This window comes from Marmota marmota, unplaced genomic scaffold, assembly GCF_001458135.2.
Source record: "Marmota marmota marmota unplaced genomic scaffold, marMar, whole genome shotgun sequence".
NCBI classification, from domain to species: domain Eukaryota; kingdom Metazoa; phylum Chordata; class Mammalia; order Rodentia; family Sciuridae; genus Marmota; species Marmota marmota.
Genome location: NW_026000026.1, coordinates 49,902,796 through 49,922,943, shown reverse-complemented (window position 1 = coordinate 49,922,943; position 20,148 = coordinate 49,902,796). Strand labels below are relative to the sequence as shown.

Genomic DNA, 20,148 nt, shown 5'->3' with positions numbered 1-20,148 from the left:
TAGCCTTGCATCAGAACCTGTGTCAGCATTTTCTGTTTTGAAGAGATCATTTCTTCACCACCTTCGGCGGGGATTTGGTTTCTCTAAGTAGACTGTAAGCTTCTCACAGGCAGATCCTTCATTTATTTTTGTTTATAGAACAATAGCACCTAACATTATCTAATCAAAATAATTCTTTCCTTGCCATATCTACAACAAATTTGGGTCAAGTTTCTAGTAAGATGTTCCAGACTTCTAATCTGCCAAACCTGTTTTATTGTAAAAGTGCTTTCCAAAATCTAAATGTAAAAAGAGAATGAAATTAGTTAAAGATGAGAGAAATCAGCAAAATTAATGATCCAGTTAAAACTGAAATATTATGAAGAAAAAGAGCCAAGTGAGAAAGAGATGAAGGGTACATTTACAGGAAGAGTGAAAAACTCAGGATACTATGACCATGTGGATGTGACTGGTAGCATGCTGATTTTAAATCTTTTCCTCCCATACCTCAGATAGAGTGTTAATTTCCAGGATATATAAAGAACTCAAAAAGCATTACACCAAAAAACCCAAAATAATCCGGTTGGTAAATAGGCAAAAGAACTGAACAGACACGTTTCAAAAGAAGAGATACAAATGGTCAACAAACATATGAAAAAATGTTAAACATCTCTAGCAATTAGAGAAATGCAAATGAAAACTGAGATTTCATCTCATTCTAACCACAATGGCAAGTATCAAGAATACAAGTAACAATAATTGTTAGTGAGGATGTGGGAAAAAAAGTTTACTCATACATTGTTGGTGGGATTGCAATTTAGTACAACCATTCTGAAAAGTAGTGTGGAGATTCTTGAGGAATCTCAAACACTAGGAACAGAATTATCATTTGACCCAGTTATTCCACTCCTTGGTATATTATCTAAAGGATTTAAAATCAGCACACTACTGTGGTGCAACCACATCAATGTTCATAGCTGTACAATTCACAATAGCTAAGCTACGGAACCAACCTAGGTACTCTTCAACAGATGAATGGATAAAGAAATTGTGGTATATGTACACAATGGAATATTACTTAGTCATAAATAAGAATGTGTGTATGACATTTGCTGGTAAATGGATGGATCTAGAGACTATCACGCTAAGTGAAATAAGCCAACCCCAGCAAACCAAAGGGCAAATGTTCTCTCTGATATATAGAAGCTAACTCATAATAAGGAGATGGGGAGGAATAGAAGTTCAGAGGATTAGACAAAGGGGAATGCAAGGGAAAGGAAGGGGGATGGGAATGGGAAGAACAATGGAATGGATCGGACATAACTTTCCTATGTACATATAGGAATACAACATGGGATCCCAGTTAGAATTAAGACATATTCTATACATGTACAATTTTATCAAAATGGTTTCTACTGTTATGTATCACTAAAAAGAACCAATAAAAAAATATTAACTCTAGTGACTCAAGTAATTCACCGTCTTAAGCTAAACTTAAATAGATTGATCTTATTACAACTTCCGGGCCACAAAAGTACATGTTTTACCTCTATCACTTCAAAGATACCTGCAATAATAACCATGGCGAAAGCTGCAAATCCAGTGGCATCCTTTCCCTTCACAATCTGTGCTCCCCCTTGAGGGTCTGTGAGGAAGACAAAGAAGAATTCCTGCCCTTCAGGCTCATCATCATCCAAAATTGGAACAGATACTCTACGTTCTCTTTCTCCATCCAGAAACATAAGGATAAGACTTTGTTCTTCAAAGTCTTCTTCTTCAACTGCCCATGTCTGGTTGGAGGTTTCATAGATATCCTGAAAAGGCAACGCATTTGGTTCCTTCTGAGCACATCTCTCGCCAAAAGTTTTAACTGTTACACTGACATTGCCTTCAAACCCACCAGTTCTTTGGATACGAATTTCCACAGTATTGAATGTGCCATTCTTCATCTCCTCTTCAACATAAACAATGGGGGGGCCAAGACTAAAAGTTCCGTGAATGGAAATACTGGCAGTTACAGTGGTCATGTCAGGCTTCTCAGGCATGGTAGATGAACCATGAACGGTGACAAGGTTCTCAGGGGTGGCAGACATACCAGTTGTCTCAGTAATGATGGCAGCCATCTCAGTTGTCTGAGGAATGGTAGTTAACTCGCTTGTGCCAGGATGTGTGGTAGAGTCAGTTTCTATAGGAATGAGAGTGGTATCAACTGCAACAGCCACAGCTGTCATGGGGACAGAAACATCCATGCCTGCCACATCATCATTATCCAATATTGTGATCACTGCAACACTGAAATCTAGATTCAGGCGTGGTCTCCAATTAGCATCAAACTTTTGTAGTCCCTGAATTTCTACTGAAGTAAGATTAACATAAAAAGTTTCTTCCATCTCATGAAGCTGATCGTTAATAATGGTTATTTCAAAATCAACTTCAGCTTGGAATTTTTGAAAAAACATTTCCCCTTTCTGTATAGGCTCAAAGTCTTCCAGTGGCTTTGCACTTCCTGGAGTTGTCTCATAGGAAACTTTAATAAGATCGCTGTGGAACCCAAACAGTCTTTGCACATGTAATCTGATTATCTGTATATCTTCCGAAACCGTGATACTTCTTGAACTAGGGGAAAACTGGAAGACTCCCATAGGTTCAATTTCAGCAATGGTGAAACCTGATCTGGAAAAAATTAAAACCATGAGAATTGATTAAAACATGACTACCACTATAGGGAGTATTCTTTTATACATTTATGATGCTGCTCATGAAGCATCTTCTAAATGACATGGCCTTACAAATTCCATACCCAAGAAATCAATGAGCAACAGTGACAGAGAAAGGACTTAACAAGTCTTGGCTAAATGAAGAGCTCTTAGGTCTCTGCTATAAACATTATCATCTATAAAAACTCTATATAAACCCCATCATCCTGGGGCCACTAACAGAGGAATCTGAAGCCTCAGCCTCTCTCTTATGATGCATAAAAGAAGACCAAAATCTCTGTGATGCTCTAGACATCAGACAGTGTTCTTGTCTACCAAATAGGAATATTTACTAGTACTAGGAACACAATTCTTATCTCCTCTAACTGTCAGTAATGGGAATATTCTCTCATGTAAATGTCGCTAAAACTCTCTATATAAATTGGAAGAAACATCCATGGTTTAAAATTTTATCCTTTTCCTATGAATTTTTATTGTGAATTAATAACTATATCAAAAATTGCAACTGGTGGCCCATCAGTCTTAATTCTGACCATGGACATGTTTTCTTTGACTAACAGAGTTTAACATGTAAATAAATTAAATGTAAATTTGAGTGCTTTTAAGGAAGACACCCCAGGCCTATCCCTCTATATTGTCAAGCACTATCAGCACATAAATTAGTGGTTAGAGTTCAGCCTGTGACAAGACAGTCAGGGTCCAAATTATGGCCAGAACACTGAGCTGTGTAGATGCTAGGTTTATTACCTTATGTATAAATCATTCTTCATTTATATAATGGGACAAATAGTTATATCTAGTCCAAACAGTGGCTTTTTGGAAGAACGAAGAGTGTGTGTGTGTGTGTGTGTGTGTACACAGCATAAAGCAGTGTAGTTTAGGAGAAGCACTATAAAACTGAAAGTTATTATTGGTGTTGTTAAAGGCATTTGAATTTATGACCTTTAAATATGTTCTCTGGACAAACCATTTCTTTTTAAATGACATATGCATAATGTGTAATCTAAAGCCATGTTTGACTTCACCAACAGATGCCCTCCCACATAAATGTGCATGCATGCACAATAGTCTTGTGCACATATTTTCCTCAATTTACAAATAAGCAAACTGAGGAACAGAAAGACCAAGTAACTTTCCCAAAGTCACACAGCAAATCAGTGGCAGAGCCAGAACTAATAAGTGTGGTTCTCAGATCTGCCTTCTGCTGTTCTGGCCAAGTGCATCTCAGGCATGAGAAAAATAAACTGCTTTTAGGCGGGATATATTTAATTGCAAATATGCTTGATTCCATATGAATAGTTATAATAGATACATCACAAAATTAAATAAACTTAAAGTCAAGGAGCTACTTGTTTGAATAAGTAACATTATTACACTACTATGATGTTTTATTCTTATTTGTTATCACTTGGGGAAATCAGGTATTTTCGGTGGCTTTGCAAAAGACAGTTTCCTTTAAAACAAGCATATTTGACGCCACAGTTCCTACTGCGGATGGGACTCAGGGCCACCACTCTCAAGTTAAAGGTCATGATGAGCTCTGTAAAGCAAACAGAGTGATGACTGCTGAGACCCTGCCTCCCAGGCGGCATCTTTGGCATGCAGGCTATATGTTGCTTTACAGTTAAATGGTTTGCATCTGCTTCAAGGACAGTGACCCCTGTGCTTTCTTTTGTAATGAATGATATCCCAGACCATTCGTCAGAGAATTTCTGGGTTGAGAATCAGGTTGGTCTTACCGGAGTTGGGCTCCACCAGGAGCACTGCTCCGCACACCTGACAGGTGAATGACGAAGGCCTCCAGCCGACCAGGGCTGGGGAAGGTCCACAGCAAAACTCCTTTCCTTTGTTCACCATGGGAAAATGACAGGCTCCCTGAAAGGAATGTGAAAAGTGAAGCAGGCTCGCTCTTAGGTTCTTAAATTGGAATTTGACTCTTACACATGCAGTGAAATATTTTCTTTTCCAAAATTTTGGTAGAGTCCACAAAAGATAAAATATTAAAAACTGGGGAAGGGAAAGGTATATAAATAAACTTGCAGAAGCTCCCCTAACAATATAAACCCGACTTTCAGTCCCTTTCTACTCATCACTTATCTTCCCCTGCCCCCGGCTTCATTGCCAAATCCAGTCGTGAAAAGAGAATAGTGTTAGGCAAGAGTCAACCAGTACTTAGTGTCAAGGGTCAGGCACTGGTTCAAATTCGACCCCAGGATGCTTTGGAAATGTGTCTTGAAGTAGTTTAGGACAAAATATCACAATGTATGTATGTTATTTTAGGTTAATTCAGAAAAAAATAAATGTTACAAATATGGTAGAATATAATAACTGTTAAATCTAGTCAGTGAGTTTGTGGGTATTCATTATATTTTATTTTCCATTGTGTTGAAAAATTTATTAGAAAAATCTCAAAAAACCTAATCAACCCTATTTAAAGATATAAATCTATTTGGGGGAACTTCTGTAATTTTAAAATAAGCAAGTTATTATAAATTCACTAAAATTTCTGAAGATTAATTTCATATGTAAATGCAGTAACATACACAGACATAAAGAGCAATGTATTCACAGATAAATATATTTAAATTTTCTAAGTTGTTACCAGCACAAAAGTAAATAGATAGGATATAAGAAGCTGTGCATATCACCCAAATTGACAGTAGGGTAGGGGAGTAACAAATAAGTGTTACTACAGAAAATAGATTAAAAAGATGATAAAATAGTTTTGATTTAGGGGATGTGCTAAAAGGAAAATCAAGCAGAAGAAGTACTTGATACATTATATCAACATTACCTATCCAGTGGCTATGGAAACCCCAGTAACCAAGGCAGTTCTAATGCTATGGTGGCTCTTAACCAAGCATCTAAATTCATTCTGAACTACTGGGATTCCTGTTGGGATGCAAGCTGGCCTGTCAATATTGTCATTTTCCTCTGTCCTAGGCTCTCACCCTCATCTAAAGGATTTCAGGTTTTTATTCCATTGTTTGGCTGAGAACTTGAGAACATGAAAATCTTTCCATCTTCACAGAGAGACTATGATCTCAGTTCTTACACAGGATTCACTACACTTATGACTAATGGTACATGATATTTGCCTGGTGACCAGGAGGACACTGTAAATTAATGACAGGAGGAGGGGGAAGCACAAAGATTCTGAGTCCACTGAGATCTCCTTTAGAACTGCCATCACAAGGATTTGCAGTGGGCTCTGTATAACACGGCAGAGGTCAAACCATCTAATGCTTACATCTTACTCAAAAAGTTAATGATATAATTTTAAAAATTCAGTATGTGAAGTAACCACAGTTGTTCTATCAGAAATATTAGAGTGGACATGTAAATTGATGCAAAGTTACATCTTTTAAATTACCATATGGACCAAATAAGGTACTTAGAACTACTTTTAACAAACTCTTAATGTATTGGCAAAGCATTCTGCTTAGTGACCACTGTTTTGAGGTAAAGTATGAAGTCTTCAATGTGTCTCAAAAAAAGTTTCTCTCCTCCTCACCAATCTGCTCTCACAACCCTGATCACTTACATCTGGGAATACTATACTAGGAAGCTAATAGTTTAGTGTCCAGAGGAATGATGACCCAAGAAAGTGGCCAGTTACATACCTGCCTATCCTATAGGCTGATCTTAGAAACACTACAACTCACCCAGTATTGGGGTCATGTTACCAACAGTGATGGACTCAGGGATTTCTAACCCAGGAGCATATCCTGTGGTCCAGGTCACTGAGAGAGCACCATATGTTCCTGTCCTAGAAATCATAACTTGGCTTGTGCCGGCAGTGATATCCGTGAGTTGAAAAGCAGTGGATTCAAATCCAACCTGAAGAAAAACATGTTTAGATTATTTCATATTTCATTTGAAAATTTCCAGGGAATTTGAAGAGTGTGTTAAATGTCAAATTTCCTTTTGTTTATATATTTTCATTTTTTACAATATATTCAATTAAAAAAGGTTTAAGAAATAAAATCTCATATTTGAAAATTTATTCTGCTTCATAATTTAGATTATAATCTATAGCTTTCTCTTTTTGAATAAAATGCAATTCCTTCATTGGACAATATCCAAAAAATAAATAAAACCATAATTAAATAAAAGCAAAAAAAAAATTAAAAAGCATTTAAATATAACAACCTGATTTGTCTAAAACTGAAATCCAACCTTTTTCTAAGATATAACAACATATTTCTTCATTTACAAAATGAGCATCATGGACTGGACCTTCTATTAAGGTTTTCAATTCTTTGATTCAACTTGATATCTTTTTGTGAAGATCAGAAAACTTCAAAGATTTTTTTTTAAAAAATAACTGTCCTTTTCACAAGCATCACATCCCAGGGCATGTGATTTATAGATGAAATAAGTTCTGGTCAATGAGTTAAAATAAAACCAGATTTCTAGCTTCACATTGTGATTCAGACAGCTCAGATTACTTCTTCTGGTTTCAATAGCTGTAAATTTGAAATATCATTTGATCAATGGTTTTATTGTAAGACTTATTCTCCTCTTTTAAAATTAGAAATAAGAATAGTAGAAGAGTGTGGGAGGATGCTGAAAGACAGCTTCTGGAATCACAGAGGAGAAAACAACAGCGACAACTTTTACTTGACACTAGAGTCTCTGTCACCGAGATCTCTGGTTAGCAACTGACAAGAGCTTTGAGTGAGATCATGCTTGCTACATGGCTGGAGGACTATAGGAACATATCCTAATAACATCACAAGCACACATACACACACTGTGTAAATACTGGCAGGAGTACAGAGCATACATTGCACACATAACGTTGCCCTTCAGGGTGGGTGGTGAAGTGTTGTGCATGGGTAGAGAGTAGAAATACTTAGCTACTCCAAATGAATGGCTTGGGATAAAACGAATCTATTTAATAATAACCAGTGAGCACAAAAACCCAACAATGTTTCAGAGACTTTTAGTAAATTCTATTTTCTTATTCATTCTTGAACAAAAGAAAACAAACCTGTTCCTTTTAATAATTTTTAATGCTGGTGGATTCCACTTTAGAGGACAGAGCAAATGCACTTGCTATGAAGAAGATACCCAGGAAAGAGTAGCTAAAGAGCATTCTGTATCTGCCCATATTCCTACCCATTCAACCACACAGATTCCACATCAGCAGCATCTCAAGCCAGGCTTGTCATTTGAGCTCCCATCTGAAGGAGTAAGGTGAAATTATATCTCATAACATCTTCAAACAGACATCATGTTGCCATAGCCATAGACAGCAGACCTAGCTTTGTCTTATATGGACAGAATCAAAATAAAAGAACATAAGGCCTTTGTTCTCCTTCGAATTGCTGAAATGATTGGGCAATAATTTTTCCTGTGATGAAATTGGACAACTCAGATACTTGGGTGCAACCATATCACAGAAAGACTTCTAGCATTTATCTAAGTCAGCACAAACTTGTACAGTAAACCAAAGCCTGCATGGCAAAGACAAACATGAAAAGATCTGAAATATTCACTAATATTTAACTCTAATTTTAATTACTTAGTATAAGTAACTCAATAGTAAATAGTTGATATCAAGAAAAGACTTGGGCATTTCAACTTTAGGTTGACTGTTATTTTTAAAATTCCACAACTTACATTCAAATTCTACAAGATAAAAATTTTCTAAAACCCTAAAAAAGTAAACATATTTCCTAACTAATATTGAAAGTTGACAAATTACTTTTATATCATTTATCTATTATGTCAACTTTGATATTCACAGGATTTTTCAGATTGAATAGTTGATATTTAAGAAACTCTCTATGAACTTGGTCCTTCCTGTGAAGCTGCCCTCTGCTGGTCGGCTGCAGTACCTCACCAGGGCCAATTACCTGAGAATTGGCTGCTTCTTCAGGGACTGGAAGCACAGTGGATTTTGCTTCCTGGAGAATTGTTGGCATTCCATAGACATTTCCACTGAGGAGCATCACAGTCACCAGCTGCAAGGTGATATTGGAGCCCAGTGACAGAAAGACCTAGAAACCAACAGCATCAATTACATTTTTTAGTTGTTAAGAAATGATTTTCAGAGTAATATAATGAGCTTTTAGCACACTGACTGAGGTTCCCTTAGTAGCAATTTCATCATTGTGTGACCTCTAGTCTTAAAACAAACCTCTAGCATTTAGAGTGTGAAGTGAGGAGTGGTCGTTGCATAGTATAAAAACTTGCAAACGTTCCATGTGTGCTCAAATAGTCTCAAAAAGGAATGAAGTAGCAGTGTTGGTGAAGAAATCATGTGTCAAAGGAATGGAAAGAGCACACTGTTGAATATTATCAGGCTCTGAAACCCAGCAAAACCCACTTTCTTCCTCTTCATTAATTCATAACGAATTGATTATATTTACTCAAAATGGACAATGAATTAGGTGTCTTGATTATTTGAATGGTGGATAAATAAAAATTACTAACATCATGTATTAAATTACCAGTGAACAACATTTTAAAATCTAATAGGGGAAGTTCTCAACTTACAAACTGATGTTACACTAAAAGTATTTTTGAAACTTATAATACAATTTTACATAGAAACATTGTTATTGGTAATGGCTAACCCCAAGTTGTTCCATAACCTGAACTATTCCTAAAAAATTTTGTATCTTTGTTAAATATAAAAGCAACCACTTCTATGCAGTCTCTTCTTCTTTCAAATATAATGAACTTAAACATGTGTAATTTCCTCAAATGTACAAAGGGTACACCATAGCAGTTTCAAATGATGTGCAACCTAAGGGCAAAAGATGTTTCATTCTTTCCAAATGACATTTACTGAGCCAGGGGAGAGCTTAGTGGTAGAGCACTCGCCTAATATTTGTTGGTTCAATGTCATACTGTGAAAAGAAATTACATAACTAAACATGAATTTTAGTTCAAATGTTAAGGAAACAAATCATAATATTAAACTTTAATCATGTGTACCCCACCTAGCTGGGTAGCTAGTGATAATTTATTACCATTTTCTTAAGAATGAAGGATGAGGTGTCATCATAAGCACAGAGTCCCTGATGCCTTTCCTATTAACTCTCTGTTCATGGGCCCATCCCAGACTTGTGTGATGCAGCAGTTCCTCAAGGTGCAGGAATTAAACATTAAAATTGAACTGCGGTCACAACAGATTTGAGGAATAGCTGGTCTACCTACAGAAGAGTGGTTAGAAGAGTTTGAAAAGGAACTTGAAAGTTTTACGCAGTGATCATGTTCTTCAACATGGCCTTCCATATCCCTGATCCAAGACTACCTCGTCAGTGCTATTTTATATATTTCTCATCATTCTTAATGCCATTTGGGCACAAACAGAAAGAATTTATAGTCCCATGATTTCCAACACTGTGCACCCACATACTTTTTTAATTGGTTGTTAATGAGCCTCTCTTACACTCCACAAAAGGACCAGGATGACAGAAAATGTGTCTCAATCATCTTTGTATCTATTCTGCTTCCCATAAACACCAGCACAGAGATGAGTGCTCAAAAAATGACCCAACCACAAAGGTAAATCTCCTCCTTCATTCTTCCCACTTAAGCCCTTTAAACCTAGACATGTTCCTTCAGTGAACCAGTGGTTCCTGCAGTCAGTGTGTGCCTCATCCAAGAACCCACTTCTTAGAGAGGTGTGGTCCATGGTCCAGGTCTTAAACCTACATCAAGAGTCTTAGCAGAAGCTTTCCTTGTTCAAAGACCCGCTTGAAAGTAGCCACATCACAACAGATTAAACATGTCATGGCCTTGGTTGTCTTCCCTTTGGTTGGCCTATCCTGACCTGTCTGAAATCCTAACTGTTACCCAGAAGTATGGAGCAAGAAGAATTACATACTCTGCACTATGTGCTGTGTAACTATATTGTGTAATAATATCCCAAACCTCAAAGAACAATGTGTTATATCTCGGATGGGAGGGAGGAAGTGGATCCTTAAAAAAATCCTTCCCTTGTTTTATAAGCATGTTGCATCTTGACCCGTAAAGTTACTTTGAAAAACTAACTCACCAATATCTAATTATGTGCAATTTTATACTACACATTGCCAACTATAGGAGTGAAGAAGAAAGAATCCATGCATTTGAAATAGGTTAATGAAAGAAGTTATAGTAAGCAAATATAGCAAGCTTCTCAGTATGCATGAGCTAGTAAATTTTATTTCTATTCTTGAAATTTAGAAACCATAAGAACAAACTAGGTTCAAAGAAGATTTTAAGAACACTATACATAATTCAAATGTGGTATTAGGAAATCTAACTGTCTTCATAAACTATGCCATTATGCTGTCCAAGTAAAATGAAAGAAGAACTATATCATTCAAAATGATCTAGGTACCACAAAAAGCTATCTAATAGCCAGGCAGATCAAGTGTCTTAGTCCATGTAATATATATCATATATTTTAGGTGAGTGCAACTTTCAACTGTACACATCAGTTAGCAAAATAATACAATAATCTTCTCTGTGGAAGGCTTGTTGGCAAATTAATGCAATATATAAAATGATACAAATCTATTCCTTAAGAAGTTAAAGAATGACCCCTAGTATTCATTAGCAGCTTATAATTGACTGTTCAGAATGTGATGCTATGAATGTGTTGGAGAATGTTTCCAGTTATAAAATTTAGGCATGATGTATTTTTGAAAATTTCTTCTAATTTGTAAAAGAGACTTAATACAATGATTTTCTGGTTAACTTAATTTCCCTCTCTTTTACCCAGTATTGCACTATTTTGGATATAGGATTTGGAGTTTAAAAATTTATAAATCAGGGCCATGACCTTAAGTCAGTTTCCCAGAAAACTACAGGCTCGTAGTAATAATTATGAATCCCACGTCTCACAAACAAGCCTCCATTTTTCTCTTGTATCAAACACCAAATACAGTTAAAGACCTAGGTGCACAAAAGATCAAAAACTTACACAGTAAGCATGAATTAGTGTAATGGACTTGTTACTTATTCTGAATGACCGCCTTTCTTCTATTGATTGCAACTTTACATAAAATGGATGAAACAAATAAGAAGCTACATCATTTCTCTCTTGCTTTGTGTTTTGTGAAGTCTCTTTCCATCATCCTTTATTTGTTGCAAGTAAATCTCAAAACTTTCTGTCATTTTTAGGAATACAAAAGACTAGGCCTACATAAACTGAAACTCCAATCTCACATTCAATCCAAGCTCCCTGTTTATGATAGTTCTTGCTTGATTAGGATCTATAAAGAGAAAGAGGTCATACTATGATTTCAGTACTCCTCCAAACCTCAGCCCCAGGACCTTCCCATCAGTCATCTGACACTTCCAGGATTGGGACAAGAGGAAGGCCTCTTTAAGACAGAGTGACAAAAACTTTGACTCTCTGCTATCCTCCTTTCTTGGCCAACACTGACAGCCACCACAGCTCCATGAAAATAGCGCCCTAATATTTAGGCGGTGATCATGTTCTTCAGCATGGCCTTCCATATCTCTGATTCAACTTCATGACCTCCATTTGGGTGTTCCTCAAAGGCTTCAGAATTCAACTCCTCAGTGTTCCTCAGAAGAGACAACTTATTCTCTTGATGACTTTGTGATTCACCCCATTTTTCACAATGCACCCTACTGATTCTTCACATGGTAACTGCAATCTGGCTACCTTTTGGGCAATCTTTATTAATCATAAGATAATTCAATTAAATAACTTCTCTCCTATCATAGAGAATGATGTGGTTTGCACCATCCTTGTAAGGATTAAGATAAACACTCACTTAAAATCACTTTCTGTGGGTTCAAAGACTGAGAAAGACTTCTGGGGTATCTACTTGACCAACAGGAAATTTAGGCCTTTTTATCACTCTTTTTATGGCACAAATGATGGCAGAGAGATGTGCTACTCTCTCTTTCTTAATACTCTCAAAAAAATCATACTGAGGGCTGGGGATATGGCTCAAGTGGTAGCGCGCTCGCCTGGCATGCGTGCAGCCTGGGTTCCATCCTCAGCACCACATACCAAAAAATAAAAGATGTTGTGTCCGCTGAAAATTAAAAAATAAAAATTAAAAAAAAATCATACTGATGTCCAAAATTACAAGGACAGAAGCAGGTATCAGTTTCTATACTTAATGCAGGCCCTTCAAGTCCCAGAGAGCAAGAATAAGTCTCTCTCACTATACTATCCTGGAACTTTGTAAGTATTGAATAATCCCTGCTATTATCTAGACAAATATACTTAGTCATTTATAATCTACAAAAGCATTGTCCAATAATTACTATGCATTCCCTAAGGCCTTTTCATTGATATGTTTAAATGTCTAAGCAAGACTCATAACTAATCATGAGGTAAGCAAAGACTCCCTTAAAAGAATAATAAGGATATCACAAACCTGATTCTTTATTGGAACCATGTCAACTTTATATCTGGCACCATCTTGAACCACCAGCTGCATCTCTGCATTTTTAGTAGCAACTAGCTGTTCTTTATGATCAGATGATATTCGAAATCTAACAGCCACATCTCCAAATGTGCCAGCAAGCCTGGTGATATTAATTTGGACAGATCTAATAAGGTCCTGTCCAATAAGTATTGACTGGTGATCTGGATACAAGGCAAATACTCCATGTGGATCATCATTTGCAGACACAGAGAACCATGTGATGCATTTTTCCACATCCAGTTCTGCTCCTCCCTCTGCAGAAACTAGCTGCATCACACAGTCCTCCTCTATCTCAGGTATATCATCTGGCAGCAAATGAACATCAAAGCTTGCATCAGTCTCTCCATCAGCCATGGTGAAAAATCCATTTGTGGAAATAAAGTCACCAGTGATATCAAATTCACTACTTAATTCCCAGTAAATCTAAAATAAAAGGGAAAAATTCCAACAAAGTTAGATAATCCACTATATTAAACCAAATAACTTAAATATCCCTTTATAAAGTTCAAAAATAAATTTTGTTGTGCATCATTACATTCAAAGCCAAATCCTCTAAGTATATGTAAGTTTGTGTAGTATATGAACCACTGCAGGCCTTCATTGTAATTTGCAGAACATGATTTAAAATTCTCACTATTTGACCTGCTTCTAAAATAATAGAGTATTTTGAAGAAAGAAAAGCAAGTTAACTAACTTTAGCACACCAATTCCATAATTACATTAATTAGTGAACCATATACGATATTTTAAGATAAAAATAAGTAGAAACTTTGATGATTCACATCAGAATTTGGTTTTGTTTATTTTAAATATAAAGGAAATATTTATAAATTATCAAGAATTTATCATTACTTCCCAAGCATTGTTGAACTCCAAACTATAAAAATTCAACTGAAGAAGTATCAGTTAATATCCATTACTGGAAGAGGGGTTAACTGTATGCAGAAATTTCACAAAATATATTTTTCTAGCAAAGAAATGTCTGTCGTTGACCTTAGCCAAATACCAAGAGAACTTCCAAGAGAATCCTCAGTTTATATCAATAAACACACAAATGCAACCCCTTAAAAAACACTTGCTAAATGGAGAAATCCTGTTGATAAATAAAGCCCTAAAGAATATAATAAGTAATTTCTAAAAAAAAAAAAAAAATCAAGAGGCTTACACAGAAAAGGCTCCATATTTATAGCAAGAAATAAAATACAAAATATTCAGTCCTTCACAATGAAGCCTGAGAAAGGTCCTTCACACACTAACTGTAGTCATATTGAATTTAGAAAGAAAACCAGATTTGATGAGATCTGGAGAGCCCAGAGGTGCTTAAATGAAGCCTCTCAATTTATCTCAAAAACCCAAGTAATTTTAGTTTTTCAAAAACTTTAAAGAAAAATGCAGGCTCTCTGACCCTCTTGACCACATTCAATTGGTAAATTGGTATACTTGGAAAAATCAAATGAAAAATAATACCGTAATTTCTCCAAAGGTGCCCTTTACCCTTCTGACAAAGAAAGTGATGACCAGCGGTCCTTCCAAACCTGATGGCTCCACATAAGTCTTCTTAGATAAAGACTCAGGAGCAAAATGAACAACTCCATTTGGATCACCAAACTTTTGTATCTAAAAATAAATAAATAAATAAATAAATAAAGACCATTAAGAGAGCAGAGTAAATAAACAACTATGATGAAATTATAGCATCCAACATATTAATGCACCAATAAGCCGAGAAAATAGAAGAAACATAGAAATAACATTTGACTATAATATATTTATCTACTTAATTTAAAAAAAGAGAGTAAACTACTATACTAACTGTTGTCTAACATGAATAGGTTTTTATTCCATAAAAATAATGGGAACAAGTATGCAGAAAATTATAATTTGCAAAACCTGAAAATGATACGAATTTGATACCTAATTTTTGCTTTATTCATCTTAATTTTCTAGCTATGGCATAAAGTGGACAGAGGCAAAAAGGCCCTGTAATGCTTAATTTTATGCCTCAAACAGGAAGGACTACACCTCCAGTTGTTTGGTCAAACAACAGTCTGGATGTTGTCAAAAGGTGTTCTATAGATATGATTAACCTTAAGGATCAGCTGACTCCAAATAAAGGAGATCAGCCTCTACAGTGGGTGGCCTTATCCAGCCAACTGAAGAACTGAAAAGCAAACACTGAAGTTTCTTGCAGCAGAAGGAAATAGTGCCTCAAGACTGTAACTCAGGAACCTTGCTTGAGTTTGCCCCACGAATTCCCAGTCAAGACCCACAGACAGCTTCAGCTCTTTCCTGGGTTTCCTGCCTGCCAACTCCCATAATCACAGGAGTCAATTCCTTAAAATATCTTTCTCTTTTGCAATTACTCTATGTGTATGGGTCTACTGGTTCTCTTTCTTCAGAATACTATGACAGAAGTAGATTCCAAACAAGAGTATTTTACAAACAAAAAAAATCAAATTGTGCTATCTCTCTACATTGTTTTCAGTAGCCTACTAATTCTGGGCTACTTAATTCCCAGTAATTCTGGCCCTCATAACTAGGTGATTCATATCAAATACATTGAATCCAGGTCTAATCTAATACCAAATCATTGTGATAATCAAACAAGTTCATTCTTTCTTCAAAAAACCTGATTTGTAGCACATTAATAATTTTTCTTTATTTTGAAGACAAAGATGACATAACAAATATTTCCTTTGTAAAATTGCCAAATATTCCCAAAACACCAAATTTTCTCAAAGATTGTAAAATAAGTATCACTCTCTTCAAACTTTTAAAAAATTGCTAATAATCAGGCTATGTCATGAACAAACATAAAAATGAAAAAGTTTGATCTGTAGGAATCACTATGACTTCTTATGGCTTCATAATTTTCAATTCAACACAAGCATATAGAGTTTCAAACTATAAATGTATTTGATAAATCTATTGAATATGAAATTTTGTAGGTTAAAGTCAGACTTACAGTTAATGTAATATCTTTAGCTCTAGAGTCTAAGTTAGCTTCTCCTTTCACAAGTTTAAGTTTAATTACAAAGGTCTTTTCAACTTCAATTTCTTCATGAGGATAGACTGCCAGAATTATGGTTCTCACTCCATCTTCTCCATCTCCAAAGAAGAAGGATCCGCTCACTGGGTCTGCAATGTCTCTGTTCTGTGGTGGTAAGGTTTCCTGAGAATTGGGTCCTACTATCTCCCAGTTTACCTGCAAAATGTTTTGTTTTTTATTTTTTAATAGACAAGATCAGTTTTAACCAAAGGATTATTGCAGTATATATAGTATTAGAAAAATACTTACATCCATATATTTATAAAACTATTATTATAGGATATCTCCAGAGAATTCCTACTTTATCAGCTTATTTTTTAATTAAAAAACAATGGCATTTGCAAATATAACCTACATGTCTATATAGAATGTCAGTTTTCATAAACTATCTAAGAAGAGATGAAAAATATTAACATCTAGTCATTCGTAATGACCACAAGATAGCAGAAATATACTTTAAAATATCAGAAAAATTCAAACATTTTTAAAATTTATGAGTACAACACTGTCCTGCTGTGTACACAGTTTTTGCCAATCGAAGCATATCGGAAGAAGACAATAAAGCTATGTGAACATTCTGGTGAGTGTGCAGCTCCTTCTAAATGTAGTTTAAATTCTTATTGTAAAATGAACAGAAATCTTCATAAGTTGTTATAAGTAAAAATTTTTCACATTATAATAAATGTATTTTTGAATTTCAATAATTCCAAATTGCATATTTTTCATATCAACTATGAAGAAAAAACAAAACAAAACGGGGCACTTGTTCTTGCTTGTCACTTGATCTTTCAGCAGCACTAGACACAGCTGAACCATTACTTTTTCTTGCTATCTTTCTTGGCTTGTATGGTACTTACAGGGCACATGCCTTCCTGGTTTTCTTCCACCTTTACTTTCAGTCTTCTTTGCTAGCTCTCTGCTCTGAATGCTAAATTCCAGAAGCCCAGGGCTCAGCTACATACTTTCCACATCACTATCTACACTCCTTGGTCTCAAGGTTTCAAACAACTCTCTGAGTGTCAGTGTATTCCCACTCTGTGCCACAGCCCTGACCACACACTGTGCATACACTCACACACTCCCCTGCCTACTTGACTCCTCCACTGGCATGTCAACTAGTATCTCAAATTAACATGGCAAAACAGAACTGCTGATTCACCCCCAAACTTCTGAATATCAGAAAACAGTACTATTTAGCCAATTGTTCAAACTAAAATTCTAGAAGGTATCCTTGATTCCTCTCTTTCTCTCAGCCTCCAATTTGAACCCAGTGAAATTTCCTCCAAAACACACTCAATGTTTATTCACTGATCATCTCTTTCCACCACCATTTCTGCAGAGGGCAGTAGCCTCCTAACTTAATCCCTGAAAACCACTTTCCTAACAGTATTCAGGGTGAGATGCTTTCGATGACAATCCATGACATTATTTCCCTTCTTAAGTCTCTGTAATAGGATCCTATTTTCACCCAGAATTGATCTTTCACTTGGCAAAGGAGGTTCTATGTGATTAAGTACCTATTGACCCTCTGATCTATCTTGTACTACTACTGTACCATCACTTACAAGCCCTGACCACTGGGACCTCTCCTACCTCATGTCAGGCTATGTCTCTGCAGGACCTATTACTCCCACATTCTCAACCCTCTAACAATTACATGCCCTCAGCCTTCAGCTTCAACATCATACCCTCAACATCCAATTGAAGGTAGCCAGCAGCCAGGCATGATGGAGCAGGCCTGTGATCCCAGCTAGTTAGGAGGTTGAAGAGGGGGTTTGCAAGTTCAAGGCCAGCCTGGGCAACTTAGCAAAATCCATTTCAAAGTGAAAAATAATAAAGGGCTCAAGTATAGTTCAGTGATAGAGTGCCCTAAGTTTAGCCTCTAGTGCCACACAAAAAAGAAAAGTAGACAGCAGGTCATTCACAATTGTATCTCCCAATTTTATAAACAGAGCCTTAATTGTCATCAGATAATGTGTTTATACTAATTTTATTACTATTTAGTAATGTTTTCTAAAATGAGCACTCTGTAAGAACACATAAGAGTTCTGTCTAATTCACAAATATGTTCTTAGTACTTAAAACAGGATCAGCACATAGAAATCTCCCAATAAATACTTGTTGAATCTGGGCATAGTAGCACATGCCTATAATCCCAGTGGCTCTCAAGAGGCTGGGCAGGAGGATCACAAGTTCAAAGACAACCTCAGCAACTTAGAAAGGCACTAAGCAACTCATTGAGACACTATCTCTAAATAAAACACATGCAAAAGGGCTGGAGATGTGGTTCAGTGGTTAAGTGCCCCTGAGTTGAATCCCTGGTACCGAAAAAAAAAAAAAACATAAAAATAAAAAAATATTTGTTGAAGTGATTAATTTAAACAGAATCATTAACTTGCTCTCAAGAATTCCCTGAGGATAGATGTATGTCCAATACACTTTTATGTACTTCATCTTATCCAGAAACCATTTTACCCATACAAGGTAATTAATAAATACTATTTATTGATTGTGAATAAGCATATATATTTGGAGAAGAAAATCCAAAATCATATACAGTCTATCAAAAATTATTTTTAAAACCAAAAAAAGAATAACTCTACCTGAATCTCTCCTAAGAGTCTTCCAGTTCTTTCGAAGACCAAGGATAAAATCATTGTGGAATTGGGGTTAGGAACAGAAATTTTGCTTTGATTGAGAAATCTTATAGTGCTAAATGGAGATTCACTCTTGGCGATGGTGACTCTGCTCACTAGGTGGCGCCCAAGGATCGCTCCACCAGTAGCTCCAGTGAGAAGAATTTCAAAAGGCTCCTCAAATTCACTGCATAGCGAGAAGGAGCAATTCTGAGTCTAAACATATTAAAATGCTTGTAAAATCCAAATAACTAGTCATTTTCCAAATTGATCATACATATTCAAGGCACAGTAGTCACACACCAAATGGAAGAAGAGGGTGCTTAACTGAAAGCATGAATGATCAGCATCAATATTACATAACCTAGGACAGTTATTAGACTTTCCTGCTCTCTTTTCAGTTGCTTAAGGATTAAGGCAGTGCACTGAAGGATGTTTCCACATTCTGATTAGAGTTTTTAAGTCTACAGGAATAGAAATTATCTCTTCTATTTAAAAGGAAATGACATAGACAACCATGGTGGTTTCCGAAACCCCTTTCCCTATGCCCAGTATCCCCCAAAGTCTTTCATCTGCTCTTTCTCAATGGGCACATGTATTATGGGTGCATGTTGGAGTCAGATCTCAATATCATGTTTTATGTGGGCCCACACTGTTTCCTGGATTACAAACCTTTCACTGCCATCAGTGATGGAGATATTTATAAAACTTAAGTTCTGTCCATGCTGAAAGGAGACTGAACTGCTGTGCAGCATATAACTGACGCCTCCTGGAACAGCAGAGGAGCTCTGGGAGATGACATCAGCAGTCACAGGGCCATAAGTTCCATGCAGCCTCACCACTGGGATCGCAATTGCTCGAACATCCTCCTCCACTGTAAGGGGAACTGGGAGTTAACTGGTACACGGGACAAAGCGACCAACTTTTATAAGATTCAGACAAATTAAACTAGGTAACTAAACATTATGTGACAAGGCAAGCACTTGGTTTTTCTGTAATTCATCTATCACTTTAAAAACGATTAGTGAAAATTTCATGACTCGTTTTTTTAGGAATAATGTAGTTCACTAGATGTTGAAAGTTATAGTGAAGAGTAAAGGTTAGAATCCAAACAACCTATTTAATCATTAGCACAGGCATTCCTTTTCTGTGTACCACGTACAAACATAAAGACTTGGTTTATAAGACAATGTTAGCTGGACTTAAGAAACTTCAAATTTATATATGGATTACAAATTTATATATGGATTAGTTCTATATAGTTTGTCGAAAGATAATAATATAAATAAATAAAATGTATGCTACTTATATGAATACTTTAAAAATCCACATTAAAAATTCTGTTATGG

General features: G+C 36.0%; 1 protein-coding gene across 2 annotated transcripts in view; it reads right to left on the bottom strand.

Moving 5' to 3' along the window:
* Adgrv1 (adhesion G protein-coupled receptor V1) overlaps nt 1–20,148 on the bottom strand; it is a 548,667-nt gene that overhangs the window by 326,341 nt on the left and 202,178 nt on the right. For both annotated transcript variants that reach the window (XM_048811397.1, XM_048811398.1), the window contains 9 exons: nt 19,472–19,673; nt 18,767–18,986; nt 16,080–16,319; nt 14,582–14,731; nt 13,064–13,537; nt 8,561–8,704; nt 6,362–6,536; nt 4,436–4,571; nt 1,547–2,652 (listed from right to left, as the gene is read on the bottom strand). In XM_048811397.1, the coding sequence (XP_048667354.1) occupies nt 1,547–2,652; nt 4,436–4,571; nt 6,362–6,536; nt 8,561–8,704; nt 13,064–13,537; nt 14,582–14,731; nt 16,080–16,319; nt 18,767–18,986; nt 19,472–19,673 (2,847 nt within the window). The remainder of the gene's footprint in view (nt 1–1,546; nt 2,653–4,435; nt 4,572–6,361; nt 6,537–8,560; nt 8,705–13,063; nt 13,538–14,581; nt 14,732–16,079; nt 16,320–18,766; nt 18,987–19,471; nt 19,674–20,148) is intronic.